At 48.8% G+C, this 18,498-nt stretch overlaps 1 protein-coding gene across 3 annotated transcripts in view; it reads right to left on the minus strand.

Moving 5' to 3' along the window:
- The window catches only part of CFAP46 (cilia and flagella associated protein 46), a 798,890-nt gene that overhangs the window by 317,127 nt on the left and 463,265 nt on the right, over window positions 1-18,498 (minus strand). For all 3 annotated transcript variants that reach the window (XM_063962013.1, XM_063962014.1, XM_063962012.1), the window contains exon 26: window positions 10,867-10,954. In XM_063962013.1, coding sequence (XP_063818083.1) covers window positions 10,867-10,954 — 88 coding nt within the window. The remainder of the gene's footprint in view (window positions 1-10,866; window positions 10,955-18,498) is intronic.

Genomic DNA, 18,498 nt, shown 5'->3' on the forward strand with positions numbered 1-18,498 from the left:
GACTCTAGTAATGCCTCCAAAACTACCGACAAGTCCCAAGGAGCCACAGGCGGGACATAGGGAGGTTGAATACGCAACACGCCCTGAGTAAAGGTATGCACATCAGGTAAGGTCGCAATTTTTCTCTGAAACCACACCGACAAGGCAGATATTTGAACCTTGAGGGAGGCCAGACGCAGGCCTAAGTACAGGCCTTGCTGAAGAAAAGCCAACAACTTGGCTATACTAAACTTGGAAGCGTCATAATCGTTAGATGCGCACCAAACAAAGTAAGAATGCCAGACCCTATAGTAAATCCGAGCCGAAGCCGGTTTCCGGGCCCGCAACATAGTTTGAATGACCGCCTCAGAATACCCTTTAGCCCTTAAGATGGAAGCTTCAAGAGCCACGCCGTCAAAGACAGCCAGGCTAGGTCCTGGTAGACACAGGGGCCCATAACGAGGAGGTCTGGGCGTTGTGGAAGTAGATAGGAAAGGGTTAAAGCGCTAAAAATGGTCAAATATGAGAGCAAATGGTCACATGAAAATACACATTTATTGAGATAAAATAAACTTAAAATCGATTAAAAATTGGTAACACTGTAGAAAATGAGTACTAAATGCTGGGGGACACAGTGAAGTGTCCAATCGTTATGTCTCTCCCAGTCCTGATAAGAATGCATAGACAATTCACACCTGTTCCAATAAAGCAGTCCCTTAATAGATATGCTCAAGGTAACCCGTTAATGTTCCATCAGGTATTATAGTTACCACCAGCGATTGTCCAAGGTGTTAAGCGGATAGGCATCCGCAGCGGCTTGTCCCTTGTTAAGCTGTGGGTGATGGAGGATCTTCAGAACGGGTCCACAAAATGAGCCAGTAGTAGGGACCTGGTCCAGGTGGAGAGTCTTCAGGAAAGGATTGTAGATGGTAGATACACACAGCACCAATCGCCAACGCGTTTCGTTGCGGTCACGCAACTTTTTCAAAGTCCTTGAAAAAGTTGCGTGACCGCAACGAAACGCGTTGGCGATTGGTGCTGTGTGTATCTACCATCTACAATCCTTTCCTGAAGACTCTCCACCTGGACCAGGTCCCTACTACTGGCTCATTTTGTGGACCCGTTCTGAAGATCCTCCATCACCCACAGCTTAACAAGGGACAAGCCGCTGCGGATGCCTATCCGCTTAACACCTTGGACAATCGCTGGTGGTAACTATAATACCTGATGGAACATTAACGGGTTACCTTGAGCATATCTATTAAGGGACTGCTTTATTGGAACAGGTGTGAATTGTCTATGCATTCTTATCAGGACTGGGAGAGACATAACGATTGGACACTTCACTGTGTCCCCCAGCATTTAGTACTCATTTTCTACAGTGTTACCAATTTTTAATCGATTTTAAGTTTATTTTATCTCAATAAATGTGTATTTTCATGTGACCATTTGCTCTCATATTTGACCATTTTTAGCGCTTTAACCCTTTCCTACCTACCCATGTTTTTGGGGGTCTGACCAACCCCATTTGTTTCAGCTGCTGTGGTGCACCTCCCTCATCAGCGCCTGGAGAAAATTCACCTTAGGGTGTTTTTTCCATACCTTTGCAGTTGTGGAAGTAGAATTGGACGCTCTGACGATAGGCCTTGCAGGTCTGAGAACCAGTGCCGTCTGGGCCACGCTGGAGCTATGAGAAGCAGAATTCCTTTTTCTTGCTTGAACTTCCGAATTACCCTGGGCAGGAGTGACACCGGAGGGAACACGTACGGCAGCCGAAACCTCCACGGTACCGCCAGCGCATCCACGAATGCTGCTTGAGGATCCCTTGTCCTTGCTCCGAAGACCGGAACCTTGTGATTGTGTTGAGACGCCATCAGATCTACGTCTGGAAGGCCCCACTTTTCCACTAGGAGTTGAAACACTTCTGGATGGAGACCCCACTCGCCGGCATGTATGTCCTGACGACTGAGAAAGTCCGCTTCCCAATTCAGGACTCCCGGAATGAATATTGCCGATATGGCCGGTAGATGGCGTTCTGCCCAATGTAGAATCCGTGAGACTTCCTACATTGCCAAGCGGCTTTGAGTGCCACCTTGATGATTTATGTAAGCCACTGTGGTGGCGTTGTCCGACTGTACTTGAACGGGACGGTTCTGAATTAAATGCTGGACCAGGTTCAATGCATTGAAGACCGCTCGCAACTCCAGAATGTTGATTGAGAGGAGGGACTCCTTCTTGGTCCACCGACCCTGAAGGGAGTGTTGCTCCAGCACCGCTCCCCAACCTCTGAGACTGGCATCTGTCGTCAGCAGGACCCAGTCGGATATCCAGAAGGGACGGTCCCTGCACAATCGTTGGTCCTGGAGCCACCAGTGCAGCGACAGACGGACCTCCGGAGTCAATGAGATCATGTGAGACCTTATCCGGTGAGGCAGGCCGTCCCACTTGGCTAGAATTAGCCTCTGGAGGGGGCGAGAATGGAATTGAGCATACTCCACCATGTCGAATGCTGAGACCATGAGGCCCAGCACCTGCATTGCCGAATGTATCGACACTTGCGGACAAGAAAGGAAGCAACGAATCCTGTCCTGAGGGTATTTTTCAGGGATATTGAATGGGAAGGTTTGTTTTTAGGAAAAAATACTACGGAGAAATGGGAGGTACTAAAATTCCTGCTAGCTAAAAATACACTCAAATATATTCCTATGAGTAGCAAAAAAGGGAATAAAAATCATAAACCGATGTGGCTTAACAAAAAGATTAAGGAACTTATGGGCAAGAAAAGGCGAGCATTTAAAAAATACAAATCTGACGGGGAAGCAGAGTCATTTCAGCACTATAAGGAATGTAACAAAAATTGCAAAAAGGAAATAAGAGCGGCTAAAGTAGAAACTGAAAAACTAGTAGCAAAGCAAAGCAAAGCGAGATTAAAAAAGGAGAGTATAGGCCCTTTGAAAGACAAGTTGGGAGTCTTAAGCAAAAATGATAATGACATAGCGGACACACTAAATGAGTTTTTTTCAACAGTATTCACTAGAGAGGACCCAATTCAGGGACTGACACACAATCTCAATAATGACAATATCACACTGATAGGTACTTATTTAAGCGAGGAAGTAGTCTGTGACCGATTAAAACATTTAAAGATTAATAAATCACCAGGGCCCGATGGTATTCATCCAAGGGTTCTAATGGAGCTTCACTCTGAACTGGCAAAACCGCTATCTTTGATCTTTGAGGATTCAGTTATATCAGGTATGGTTCCCAAAGACTGGCGTATAGCGGAAGTAGTGCCTATATTCAAAAAGGGAAGTAAAGCTGAACCAGGTAATTATAGACCAGTTAGTCTTACATCTATAGTGGGGAAAGTATTGGAAGGTATTCTAAGAGATAGTATTCAGAAGTTCCTTGAAACCAATAAGGTCATTAAAAGGAATCAACATGGGTTTATGAAGGACAGATCCTGTCAAACCAACTTACTTGGCTTTTATGAAACAGTAAGCGCAAACCTAGATCAGGGTAAAGACGTGGATGTAATCTTTTTAGACTTTGCCAAAGCGTTCGATACTGTACCACACATGAGACTTATATACAAGCTACAAGAATCAGGGCTAGGAAGCACAATATGCACTTGGGTCAAAAACTGGTTAGATAATAGGAAGCAGCGTGTTGTGGTTAATGGATCTTTTTCAACTTGGACTGAAGTGCTAAGTGGTGTGCCGCAAGGCTCAGTATTAGGACCGCTATTGTTCAATATTTTCATTAACGACCTAACAGAAGGTCTAGAGAGCATGGTGTCAATTTTTGCAGATGATACCAAATTGTGTAAGGCTATAAATACAGAGGAGGATGCCGAGTCTCTTCAGAACGACTTAGTTAAATTAGAAGTATGGGCAGCCAAATGGAGAATGCGCTTCAACACAGACAAGTGTAAGGTAATGCACTGTGGTAACAAGAACAAAAATGACACCTACCTACTAAATGGGGTAAAATTAGGGGATTCTGTACTGGAAAAGGACTTAGGTGTCCTCATAGATAGCAAGCTAAGCAGTAGTACCCAAAGTAGGACTGCAGCAAAGAAGGCTAATAAGATATTAGCATGCATAAAACGGGGTATTGATGCTAGGGACGAGAGTATTATACTCCCGTTATATAAATCACTAGTGAGGCCACACCTTGAATACTGTGTACAGTTCTGGGCACCGTACTACAAAAAGGATATCCTGGAGCTTGAAAAGGTACAGAGGAGGGCGACCAAACTAATTAAGGGCATGGAGACGATGGAATACAAGGAAAGGCTTGAAAGACTAGGCATGTTTACATTGGAAAAGCGGAGACTAAGAGGGGATATGATCAACATCTACAAATATATAAGGGGACAATACACAGAGCTTGCGCGGGACCTGTTTTTGGTTAGATCAACACAGAGGACTCGTGGACACTCGCTCAGGTTAGAGGAAAGGAGATTCCGCACAATACGGCGTAAACGCTTTTTCACGGTAAGGACAATACGTGTTTGGAATTCCCTGCCCGAGGGAGTTGTAATGGCGGAATCTGTCAACACCTTTAAGAATGGGTTAGATAAATTCCTATTGGATAAGGATATCCAGGGGTATGGTGCATAGTCATGCATTATAGTTACTATAAATAGGGATAAAATGCAATGGCTGACAGCAGCATCAGTCAGAAATTTTAGTCAAATCATCATGCATAGGACACCACAAATAGGTTGAACTCGATGGACAATTGTCTTTTTTCAACCTCAGATACTATGTTACTATGTATGTTACTGTCCTGAAGCTTCAGGGCTTTCTCCTTAGACAAGAACAACCTCTGGTTGTGAGTGTCCAATAGCGCTCCCAGGTGCACCATGCTCTGAGCAGGGACCAGGGAGGATTTCTTCCAGTTGATGAGCCACCCGTGGGCTTGTAGAAACTGGACCGTCATATCCAGATGACGTAGGAGAAGTTCTGGGGAATTTGCCAGGATTAACAAGTCGTCCAGATACGGCAGTATCCTGACCCCTTGACGGCGGAGTACCACCGTCATCACCGCCATAACTTTGGTGAAGACTCGCGGAGCCGTAGTTAAACCAAAAGGTAACGCCCGAAACTGGTAATGGAGGTTGCCAATCGCAAACCTCAGGTATTGCTGATGTGACGCTGCTATAGGAATATGCAGGTAAGCATCCTGAATGTCCAGGGAGACCATGTAGTCCCCAGGTTCCAAGGCCAGAACTATAGAGCGAAGGGTTTCCATACGGAACTTGGAAACCTTCAGAAACCTGTTCAATGCCTTGAGGTTGAGAATGGGCCGGCAGGACCCATTCGGTTTCGGGACTAGAAACAGCGGAGAATAGTACCCCCGGCCTCTCTGCGCAAGAGGCACCTGTACTACGACTCCTGTATCCAGGAGGGTCTGTACCACCGAATGTAGAGTGTTTGCCTTTGTCTGGTCCAACGGGACGTCTGTCCGGCAAAATTGATGAGGGGGTCGGTTTTTGAAGGCTATGGCGTAACCTCGAGTGACGACTTCCCGTACCCAGGCATCTGAAGTGGTCTTCAACCATTCCTGGGTATACCCTAGAAGCCGGCCCCCCACCCTGGGATCCCCCAGGGGGAGGCCCGCCCCGTCATGCGGCAGGCTTATCGGTTTTGGAAGCTGGATGACGGGCCGCCCAGGCTCTTTTGGGCTTTGGCTTACCAGGTTTGGAAGTGCGGGTCTGCTTGTTGTACGCCTGACCTTTCGCTTTACCTGAAGGACAAAAGGGGCGAAAGGAAGTACCTTTAGCCTTCGACACAGAAGGAGTGGTACTTGGCAGACAGGCAGTTTTAGCAGCAGCCAAGTCAGCCATCTTATTTAAGTCCTCCCCAAACAGAATATCTCCCTTGAAAGGGAGTACCTCCAGGGTTTTTCTAGAGTCCAGATCCACAGATCAGGATCTCAGCCACAATATCCGGCGAGCCAGGACTGACGTAGTAGAGGTCTTGGCTGCTAGGATACCGGCATCAGAAGCCGCCTCTTTAATATAACGAGAAGCTGTGACAATATATGACAAGCATTGTCTAGCATGGTCAGAAGAGATTTCAGCTTCTAACTCCAAGGCCCATGCTTCAATAGCCTCTGCAGCCCATGTTGCTGCAATAGTGGGCCTTTGTGCAGCATCTGTGAGGGTGTAAATCGCTTTCAGACAACCCTTCACACGTTTATCCGTAGGCTCTTTTAGAGACGTGACGGTAGTGACATGTAGAGCTGAGGAAACCACCATCCTAGCCACATGTGAGTCTACTGGAGTAGGCGTTCCCCAATTTTTAGACAGCTCTGGCACGAGGGGATAGCGAGCCAGCATCTTCTTTTGAGGCACAAACTTCTTACCCGGGTTTTCCCAGGGTTCCTGACGTATATCCACTAGGTGGTCAGAGTAAGGTAAAACTTGTTTAACCACCTTCTGACGCTTGAACCTATCTGGTTTCGAAGGAGGGACGGATGGCTCGGGATCATCCGTAATCTGTAAAATCAACTTAATAGCCTCCAAAAGATCAGGAACATCCACATGTGAACTACCCTCCCCATCAGCAGTATCTGTGTCAGAATCTGTGGGGTCAGTGTAAGTGCAGTCTTCATCAGACGAGGTGTCAGTGACAGCAGTGGATTGCGAGGAGATAAGAGCTCGCTTAGAGGACCCCTTGGTCTTAGGCGAGCGAGGGTCAGACTTTTTAGTAGTCAGGGACTGGTTCAACTTCTTTATTTGAGCAGATAAGTCGTCCGCCCATGGCGGGTTAGCTGCAGGGACCACATACGGTTGTACCGGCATAGGGGGTCCCATAGGGGGTGTTAGTTTATTAACCAGCGTATGTAGAAGCGTGGAAAAAGCGGCCCAGGGTGGGTCATTTAGTATTTCCGTTGCCACAGTCCCACTGGGGGGCAAGGAGCCTCCAGAACCAGAGCTCACAGCTGCTATATTCTCCTCATAGAGATCTGTGGCTTCAGCAACACCGGCAGTGTGTTCAGCCCCAGAACCGTTACCCTCAGAAGCAGACATGATGTAACTTGCAGTATCAGGTAACACAGTACAATTGGCAGCAGCACAATACCTACTACGCAAACCTCTGCGCAGTGTAGTCAGCACTAGCAGAGATAAAGGAGAGATATGGTGACTAAAATCACAGAGAAAAATACGTATTAAAGTATATCTTTGTGAAAATCCTATATAAATATAAAACCTGACGCACCAAGCCCCCTCAGGTTATAGAATATAGGGGTAGCAAGTTGAGTGAGAGACACGAAAATGGACACCACTCAGCTAGCTTATGCACACACAGATAGTCACAGTTTGTACAATGCAGAGGTTATTACTAACAATAATACTGCACTGGACTAGCTTATATATATATATATATATATATATATATATATATATATATATATCTATGTAGTCAATAGATATAACACTGCACAGTAAGAATTGGATGTATATCACAGGGTAATTGTACAAGAAAACCCTGACTAAATGCACTCTTTCTTAACTAACACTGTCTAAAAGGCAGGTAGAATACTTAAGTGTCATGTAAAGTCACAGCACTGACAACCAGGCGGCTTTACACAGGAGGATTTGCCCAAGCAGTCCCAGGAACAGTAAAGCTGAGAGAAATGGCGCCCAGACACTGACAGGAAGTGAGGGAGAGACAGATATGCAGCTCCAGGGCGGGAACATTTGCGGGAAATGGCGCCCTGGGGCTGGGGGAGGGGCTTCAAGTCTAAGCCTTATCCCCCTGCTGGCAAAACCACCGGGTACTGTGGGCTACAATTAAAATGGTTTAGAGAGAAAACCTGACCTGCGCCCATGCCCTGTTGATCTAGTGGGATCGCCTGTACTGCCACAGTGTCCACCGCCAGCGCGCGCGGCCCGCCTCCCACAGACCGCGCCGGATCACAATAAAGTACGGGTCCCGCAAGTGGGACCCACTTACCACCTCCCGAAGCGCGGCCACGCGATCCTGGAGAGCCCCGTCATGTGTGCCTGACCATGAAGAAAACCGGAGCCTCCTGCTGTAGTTACCTGGCAACCAGGGCTTGGGAGTGTACAGTGCCGCTGGGGAGAGCTGGAGCTGCAGCAGTGAATGTCTCTGACATTTACACACCGCTGCTGCCCTTGTAGTCTTCACTTTTTCTTCAAAAAAGCTCTTCTTAGGGCTGCCTGGAGCAGCCCCTCTGTTATGTGCCTGCTATCTGCGGCACCAACTACAAAACTGAGCTCCTGTACAGGGAGGCGGAGTTATAGAGGAGGCGGCGCTATGCATTCTGGGAACAGTCAAAGCTTTTCAGCCTGTTGGTGCCTCGGATCAAGATCCTACTCTACACCCCCTATGTCTATTCCTTGTGGAGCCCAGTGTACCCCGCAGCAGAAAAATACTGTATACATCATTTAATCAAAGCTATAAAAAATGGAACTTAACCATAAAAATAAACACAAAACATATTTTACAAATAACACACACTGAAATAAAAATTAGTTACCAAATCTGAATACTGCCGCAGAATGAAGCCTATAGCTGATAGCAGGAATGTGTAAGCATAACCTTAGGACTGCAAAACAGCTGAAAATGTATTACATTTGAAAATGTTGAAAAAATCTCGTATGACCAATAACACAAAGTCCAGCAGTTGCCGGCAAGGAGATCCTTGCGATGTAATTAGCCGAGGCGTCTGATGTAGTAGTCACTTAGTAGAGAATCATTAGGAAATGCCGGCACTTGGTATCCCGGCGGTCAGGAAACTGACGCTGGGAAAGCGAAGTTTGGAATCACGACAGGGGTGAGTTGGGGCTGTTTTCCCCTCTCCCCTACCCCCTAACCCTTACTGCCACAGCCTAACCCTAACCTCACCCTATAGTGCCTAACCATAACCTCGCCTCGAAGGTGCCTAAACCTAACACCTCCCTTCCCGCAGCTTATATCTAACCAGGGCCGTAACTACCTATGGGCCAGCGGTGCCTGGCACACAGTGCAAAAGCACTGTGGGCGCAGGACCGCAGGCAAAACCCACAGGGTCATGACCACCTCTGCTAGCTGCAGCACTGCCCTCTGTGAGCCTCGGAACACCAGTAACCAGGCAGCGCTGCAGCTCCCCGCCCCCTCCTGGCTCTCCCTTCTTTGCCGTATCACTGATTTCCGTAGCCGACACACTCAGTTCCTTACAGCAGCAGGCGGAAAGGAAATGTGTGCTTCCCATGCGCTCTTCCCCCTCCTGCCCGGCACCTCCGGTCTTAGAGTGTCTGGAGAGGGACTTTGTAAGTATAATACTTTCTCTCCCGCTCTCTCAGACTCTGCCTGTCTGATGTGTAAAAACGGGGACTGTGCCTGTCTAATGTGTAAAAAGGGGGACTTTGCCTGTCTAATGTGAAAAAAGGGGGACTGTGTCTGCCTAATGTGAAAAAATGGGGACTCTGCCTGTCTAATGTGTAAAAAGGGGACTCTACCTGTATAATGTGAAAAAAGGGGACTCTGCCTGCCTTAATGTGTAATAAGGGGAACTCTGCCTGCCATAATGTGTAAAAAGGGGGACTCTACCCGCCGTAATGTGTAAAAGGGGATTCTACCTGCCTAATGTATAAAAGGGGGACTCTACTTGCCTAATATGAGAAAGGGGACTCTACTTGCTGTACTGTGTAAAAGGGGAACTCTACCTGCCAGCTCTGCCTGGTGTAATGTGTACAAGGGGGCTATGTGGCCACACTCCTTCCCCATAAAGCCACGTAGCTATATTTTTGGTGCGCACTGGTCCTATTTTATATATGGGGGGGGTGATGCTGTTTCTTGCACACAGCGCTAAAATGTCTAGTTACGGCACTGTATCATACCCCCCCCCCACATCCTAAACCTAACCCTCCTCGTGGGTGCCTAACCCTAAGTCCCCCAACCTCCCCCCTTCCTCCGCAGCCTAACCCTAACCTCTACGGGTGGCACCTAAACTAACACCCCCACCTGGCCCTAAAGCTAACTGTGGCAGTATACTTCATATGGTCGGGATTCAGTCAGTTCCGCTGTCGGTCTCCTGACAATTTCGGAATTCCGACATGGCATTGTGACTGGTGTCAGAATTCCGGAATTCCAGCTTCGGTATTCCGACAGCCGGGATCCCGACTGCAGATAACTTAACCGCATACCGTTCGTAATACTCTTCATATTAGAGGCTCTAATGTACACAAGTATAAGTTTTTCCCCTAGTATAATTACAGGAATGTTAGAGTCCCAGGCAAGTTCAGCACACTCTGGGTCACAGTACCTCCCCATACATCCCACCCCCTCACTATCCTGACGGTCAGCATGCCGACCCACAGGGACTATTTCCACTCGTGGGTGTCCATGACACCCATAGAATGGGAATAGAACCCGTAGCGACCACAGGTCGCCACCTAGCCGGCAAGGTGCTTGTTGCGCCCACCCCTTTCCCCCCAGCCGTTATTCCGCTGCCGTGATACCATCGTCAGTATGCTGACCAGCAGTCTCCTGACCGCCTGTCACGCATACCACACCCGGCATGCCTATATTCTGTGTTCAGCGGTGGCTGTATGTGCTCAGGAAATGTTATGTTACAATGATTTCCACGGGAAAACTGCACAAAAAGACGCCCAGCATTAGTAAGTGCGCTCACGACTAAGAGTGACTAGAATGACTGTTTAACATGACTGCAGCAAGGATGTAAAGGTCCAATTCCTCAGATCAGCGGAGACTCTAATAAATAATACATAGTAACTTCAGGAGAGAACTGGACGTACAGCACATTGTTAACTGAGATTTTGTTCATGCTTAATAGAAGATATAAATGTGACAATATCTGACAGATCTAAGTGTTTTTATTAAGTATCTTTACTAATTCATTACATACCTTGGGGATTATCTAGGCCATGCGGTGAACGGCTTTGAACATCCATATTAGGCCACAGGTGAAATAACGTGGTATCATTCTCTGATGCCTAGCAAAGCAAAATGTAGGATTAATATACAGAATTTAAGTGTACCTGCAGGGCAGTTTTCTATTCTCTACCTATTTGCTGAATGTACTGTATGTGAAAACAAGTTTTATGGTAAGAACTTACCTTTGTTAAAACTCTTTCTGCGAGGTACACTGGGCTCCACAAGGATAGACATAGGGGTGTAGAGTAGGATCTTGATCCGAAGCACCAACAGGCTCAAAAGCTTTGACCTTCTTACCAAGATGCATAGCGCCGCCTGCTATATCACCCCGACTCCGTGCACAGGAGCTCAGTTTTGTTAACCAGCCCAATGCAGTAGCAAGTAAAAGAGACGACAAATGCCAGTTGCCACAAACACCACACTCTTCCGACAGGTGAAGTGTCAGCGGCTAATGCAATACCAACCCAAAGAAGCTAAGTGCGTCAGGGTGGGCGCCTTGTGGAGCCCAGTGTACCTCGCAGAAAGAGTTTTAACAAAGGTAAGTTCTTACCATAAAACTCGTTTTCTGCTGCGGGGTACACTGGGCTCCACAAGGATAGACATAGGGGATGTCCTAAAGCAGTTCCTTATGGGAGGGGACGCACTGCAGTGGGCACAAGAACCTGCGTCCAAAGGAAGCATCCTTGGAAGCAGCAGTATTGAAGGCATAAAACCTTATGAACGTGTTCACAGAGGACCACATAGCCGCCTTGCACAATTGTTCAAGGGTCGCACCACATTGGGCCGCCCAAGAAGGTCCAACAGACCGAGTAGAATGGGCTTTAATGTGATCAGGAGCAGAGAGACCAGCCTTCACAAAAGCATGTGCAATCACCATTCTAATCCATCTGGCCAGAGTTTGCTTGTGAGCAGGCCAGCCCTGTTTGAGAAACCCAAACACAACAAAAAGAGAATCAGATATCCTAATAGGAGCAATTCTCTTCACATAGATACGGAGAGCCCGTACCACATCCAAAGACCGCTCTTTGGGAGACCGATCAGGAGAAACAAGTGCCGGAACTACAATCTCCTGATTAAGGTGGAACGAAGAAACCACCTTAGGTAGATAGCCGGGACGAGTCCAAAGAACCGCCCGGTCACGGTGAAATATCAGATATGGGGAACTACAGGACAAGGCACCCAAATCCGACACTCTTCTAGCTGAAGCAATAGCCAGCAGAAACACCACCTTAAGGGAAAGCCACTTAAGGTCAGCTGAACCAAGAGGTTCAAACGGAGACTCTTGTAACGCCCCCAAAACCACCGACAAGTCCCAAGGAGCCACAGGCGGGACGTAGAGAGGTTGGATATGCAACACGCCTTGAGTAAAGGTATGCACAGCAGGTAAGGTCGCAATTTTTCTCTGAAACCACACCGACAAGGCAGATATTGGAACCTTGAGGGAGGCCAGACGTAGGCCTAAGTCCAGGCCCTGCTGAAGAAAAGCCAACAACTTGGCTATACTAAACTTGGAAGCGTCATAATCGTTAGATGCACACCAAACAAAGTAAGAATGCCAGACCCTAGAAACATAGAATTTGTCAGCAGATAAGAACCACTTGGCCCATCTAGTCTGCCCCCCCCCCCTTTTTTTTTTTTTTTTTTTTTTTTTTTATCTCTAACCTTAATTGATCCTTATTTCTTTTTAAGGATATCCTTATGTCTATCCCATGCATGTTTAAATGTCTCTACTGTCTTAGCCTCTACCACCTCCGATGGGAGGCTATTCCACTTGTCCACTACCCTTTCTGTGAAGTAATTTTTCCGCAAATTTCCCCTGAACCTCCCCCCCTCCAGTCTCAGTGCATGTCCTCGTGTCCTATTGCTTCTCTTCATTTGGAGAATGTTTCCCTCCTGGACTTTGTTAAAACCCTTGATATATTTGAAAGTTTCTATCATGTCCCCCCTTTCCCTTCTCTGCTCCAAACTATACATATTGAGATTTCTTAGTCTTTCTGGGTATGTTTTGTGATGTAGGCCATGCACCATTTTAGTTGCCCTTCTTTGTACAGTTTCTAATGTATTAATATCCTTTTGAAGATATGGCCTCCAGAATTGAACACAGTAAATCCGAGCAGAAGCCGGTTTCCGGGCCCGCAACATAGTTTGAATGACCGCCTCAGAAAACCCTTTAGCCCTTAAGGCGGAAGCTTCAAGAGCCACGCCGTCAAAGACAGCCGGGCTAGGTCCTGGTAGACACAGGGACCCTGAACGAGAAGGTCTGGGCGTTGTGGAAGTAATGGACGCTCTGACGATAGGCCTTGCAGGTCTGAGAACCAGTGCCGTCTGGGCCACGCTGGAGCTATGAGAAGCAGAATTCCTTTTTCTTGCTTCAACTTCCGAATTACCCTGGGCAGGAGTGACACCGGAGGGAACACGTACGGCAGCCGAAACCTCCACGGTACCGCCAGCACATCCACGAATTCTGCTTGAGGATCCCTTGTCCTTGCTCCGAAAGACCGGAACCTTGTGATTGTGTCGAGACGCCATCAGATCTACGTGTGGAAGGCCCCACCGTTCCACTAGGAGTTGAAACACTTCTGGATGGAGGCCCCCCTCGCCGGCATGCACGTCCTGACGACTGAGAAAGTCTGCTTCCCAATTCAGGACTCCCGGCACGAATATTGCCGATATGGCCGGTAGATGGCGTTCTGCCCACTGTAGAATCCGTGAGACTTTCTTCATTGCTAGGCGGCTTCGAGTGCCGCCTTGATTTATGTAAGCCACTTTGGTGGCGTTGTCCGACTGTACTTGAACAGGACGGTTCTGAAATAAATGCTGGGCTAGGTTCAAAGCATTGAAGACCGCCCGCAACTCCAGAATATTGATCGAGAGGAGGGACTCCTCCTTGGTCCACCGCCCCTGAAGGGAGTGTTGCTCCAGCACCGCGCCACAACCTCTTAGACTGGCATCTGTCGTCAACAGGACCCAGTCGGATATCCAGAACTGACGGCCCCTGCACAGTTGCTGGTCCCGGAGCCTCCAGAGCAGCGACAGACGGACCTCCGGAGTCAATGAGATCATTTGAGACCTGATCCGGTGAGGCAGGCCGTCCCATTTGGCTAGAATCAGCCTCTGGAGAGGGCGAGAGCGAAATTGAGCGTACTCCACCATGACGAATGCTGACACCATGAGGCCCGGCACCTGCATCGCCGAATGTATCGACACTTGCGGACGAGATAGGAAGCAACGAATCCTGTCCTGAAGTTTCAGGACTTTCTCCTGAGACAGAAACAACCGCTGGTTGTGAGTGTCCAATAGTGCTCCCAGATGCACTATGCTCTGAGCAGGGATCAGGGATGACTTCTTCCAGTTGATGAGCCACCCGTGGGCTTGTAGAAACCGGACCGTCAAATCTAGAGGACGCAGGAGAAGTTCTGGCGAATTTGCCACGATTAACAAGCCGTCCAAATACGGCAGTATCCTGACCCCTTGACGGCGGAGATCCACTGTCATCACCGCCATGACTTTTGTAAAGACTCGCGGAGCCGTAGTTAAACCAAAAGGTAACGCCCGAAACTGCTAATGGCTGTTGCCAATCGCAAATCTCAGGTATTGCTGATGAGACACTGCTATAGGAAAATGCAGGTAAGCATCCTGAATGTCCAGGGAGACCATGAAGTCCCCAGGTTCCAAGGCCAGAACTATAGAGTGAATGGTTTCCATCCGGAACTTGGAAACCTTCACAAACCTGTTCAATGCCTTGAGGTTGAGAATGGGCCGGGAGGATCCATTCGGTTTCAGGACTAGAAACAGCGGAGAATAGTACCCCCGACCCCTCTGCGCAAGAGGCAACTGTACTTCGACTCCTGTATCCAGGAGGGTCTGTACCACCGAATGTAGAGTGTTTGCCTTTGTCTTGTCCAACGGGACATCTGTCTGGCAAAATCGATGAGGGGGTCAGTTTTTGAAGGCTATGGCGTAACCTCGAGTGACGACTTCCCGTACCCAGGCATCTGAAGTGGTCTTCAGCCATTCCTGGGTATACCCTAGAAGCCGGCCCCCCACCCTGGGATCCCCCAGAGGGAGGCCCGCCACGTCATGCGGCAGGCTTATCTGTCTTGGAAGCTGGCTGACGGGCAGCCCAGGCTCTTTTGGGCTTAGACTCACCAGGTTTGGAAGTGCGGGCCTGCTTGTTGTACACCTGACCTTTTGCTTTACCTGAAGGACGAAAGGGGCGAAAGGAAGTACCTTTAGCCTTCGGCACAGAAGGAGCAGTACTTGGCAGACAGGCAGTTTTAGCAGTAGCCAAGTCAGCCACAATCTTATTTAAATCCTCCCCAAACAGAATATCTCCCTTAAAAGGGAGTACCTCCAGGGTTTTTCTAGAGTCCAGATCCACAAACCAGGATCTCAGCCACAATATCCGGCGAGCCAGGACTGACGTAGTAGAGGCCTTGGCTGCCAGGATACCGGCATCAGAAGCCGCCTCTTTAATACAACGAGAAGGTGTGACAATATAAGACAAGCATTGTCTAGCATGGTCAGAGGAGATTTCAGCATCTAAGTCCAAGGCCCATGCTTCAATGGCCTCTGCAGCCCAAGTAGATGCAATAATGGGCCTTTGTGCAGCACCCGTGAGGGTGTAAATCGCTTTCAGACAACCCTCCACACGTTTATCCGTAGGCTCTTTAAGAGACGTGATGGTGGTGACAGGTAGAGCTGAGGAAACCACCATCCTAGCCACATGTGAGTCCACTGGAGGAGGCGTTTCCCAATTCTTAGACAGCTCCGGCGCGAGGGGATAGCGAGCCAGCATCTTCTTTTGAGGCACAAACTTCGTACTCGGGTGTTCCCAGGGTTCCTGACGTATATCAATTAGGTGGTCAGAGTGAGGTAAAACTTATTTAATCACCTTCTGACGCTTGAACCTATCTGGTTTCTTAGGAGGAACGGATGGCTCGGGATCATCCGTAAACTGTAAAATCAACTTAATAGCATCCAAAAGATCAGGAACATACACATGTGAACCACCCACCCCATCAGCCGAGTCAGAACCTGTGGGGTCAGTGTAAGTGCCGTCTTCATCCGACGAGGTGTCAGTGACAGCAGTGGATTGTGAGGAGACAAGCGTTCGCTTAGAGGACCCCTTGGAAGTAGGCGAGCGCCGGTCAGACTTTTTAGTAGTCAGGGACTGGTTCAACTTCTTTATTTGAGCAGATAAATCGTCCGCCCACGGCGGGTTAGCTGCAGGGACCACAAACGGTTGCACCAGCATTGGGGATCCCATAGGGGGTGTTAGTTTATGAACTAGCGTATGCAGAAGCGTGGAAAAAGTGGCCCACGGCGGGTCATTATTTGCCCCCGTTGCCACCGTCCCACTGGGGGGCAAGGAGCCCCCAGAACCAGAGCCCAAAGCTGCTATATTCTCCTCATAGGTATCTGCGGCTTCAGCAACACGGGCAGTGTGTTCAGCCCCAGAACCGTTACCCTCAGAAGCAGACATGATATAACTTGCAGTATCAGGTAACACAGTACAATTTGTCAGCAGCACAATACCTCTAGCCCAAACCCCTGCGCAGTGTAGTCAGCACTAACAGAGATAAAGGAGAGATATTGTGACTAAATCACAGAGAAAAATACGTAATACAGTATATCTTTGTGAAAATCCTATATTAGATAAAACCTGACGCACCAAGCCCCCTCAGGTTATAGAATATAGGGATAGCAGGTTGAGTGAAAGACACGAAATGGACACCACTCAGCTATCAAATGCACACACAAATAGTCACAGTCTGTACAATGCAGAGGTTATTACTAACAATAAAACTGCACTGGACTAGCTTACACAGCTATATAACAATAGATATAACAGTACACAGTAAGAAATGGATGTATATCACAGGGTAATTGTACTAGGAAACCCTGACTAAGTGCACTCTTTCTTAACTAACACTGACTAAAAAAGGCAGGTAGAATACTTAAGTGTCATGTAAAGTCACAGCACTGACAACCAGGCGGCTTTACATAGGAGGATTTGCCTAAGCATTCCCAGGAACAGTGAGCTGAGGGATAATGGCGCCGCAGACACTGCCAGTGAGTGAGGAAAAGACAAATATGCAGCTCCAGGGCGGGAACATTTGCAGGAAATGGCGCCCTGGGGCTGGCGGAGGGGCTCCAGGTCTAAGCCTTATCTCCTCTGCCGGCAAAACCGCCGGGTACTGCGGGCTACTTGTAAAAAAAAAGGTTTAAAGAGAAAACCTGACCTGCACCCATGCCCTGGTGATCTAGTGGGATCGCCTGTACTGCCACAGTGTCCACCGCCAGCGCGCGCGGCCCGCCTCCCACCGGCCGCGCCGGATCGCGATAAAGTGCGGGTCCCGCAAGCGGGACCCACTTACCTCCTCCCGAAGTGCGGCCACGCGATCCCGGAGAGCCCCAGCCATGTGTGACTAACTTGGAAGAAAACCGGAGCCTCCTGCAACCCGGCAACCAGGGCACGGGAGTGTACAGCGCCGCTGGGGGAGAGATGGAGCTGCAGCAGGCAATGTCTACTGACATCCAGCACAATCTGTGCCTCTGCTGCAGCCCTTGTAATCTTCTTTTTTCCTCAGAAAAAGCTTTTTCTAGAGCTGCTGTGAGCAGCTCTTCCTGTCACATGCTTGCACTGCAAGCACCAACTACAAACTGAGCTCCTGTGCACCGATGCGGGGTGATATAGGAGGCGGCGCTATGCATCTTGGGAAGAAGGTCAAAGCTTTTGAGCCTGTTGGTGCTTCGGATCAAGATCCTACTCTACACCCCCAATGTCTATCCTTGTGGAGCCCAGTGTACCCCGCAGCAGAAAAGAGATTTTGGCCTAATTCAGACCTGATCATAGATGTGCTAAATTTTGCACATCTACGATCAGTCACACAGACATGCAGGGGGGACACTCAGCACAGGGCTAGTCCACCCCACATGTCAGGCCCGATCCCCCCGCACAGCGGAGATGCTTTTGTACTGGAAGAGTAGCTCCCAGCCAGCGCAGCTCCTGCACGCTGGCAGGGAGCTAATCGTCGCTGTGAGGGTCGCAGCGGCTGCGTGTGACGTCATGCAGCTGCCGCGGCCTGCCCCCCGCACGGTCTAGGCACACCTGCGTTACCCGGACCGCGCCCCTAAAATGGCGGCCAAGCGCCCCCACCCGCCCAGCGACCACCTCTTCTTGTCTATCAGGCAGAGGAGATCGCATGGCTGAGACGGTCGTCAGCTGTCTGGCATGCACCGGCGTATGCGCAGTTCAGATCTGATCGGCTGCTGTGCGAAAATGCACAGCACCGATCAGGTATGAATTAGGCCCTTCTATTTAGGGCCTGATTTTGAAGTGTAGTTGCAATTCTTGATGCCTACTGCTATCAAAAGTCCTATGTAACTATCTGCACACCGCCTTCGGCACACCAGCTGCCAGTGCAGCCTCCAGCACTAGTAATGGGACTTACACATACAGTACCCCATGTTAGATGCAAAAACGGAGACTGGAAATGGTGTGCACAAACCATATGCATAACTCACCCATGACACAACAATGGAACACTTCTGTTATGTGCGACACACAGAGCAGTTGGTGAGCAGCATACAGTATGTG

Source organism: Pseudophryne corroboree, chromosome 3, assembly GCF_028390025.1.
Source record: "Pseudophryne corroboree isolate aPseCor3 chromosome 3, aPseCor3.hap2, whole genome shotgun sequence".
NCBI lineage: Eukaryota > Metazoa > Chordata > Amphibia > Anura > Myobatrachidae > Pseudophryne > Pseudophryne corroboree.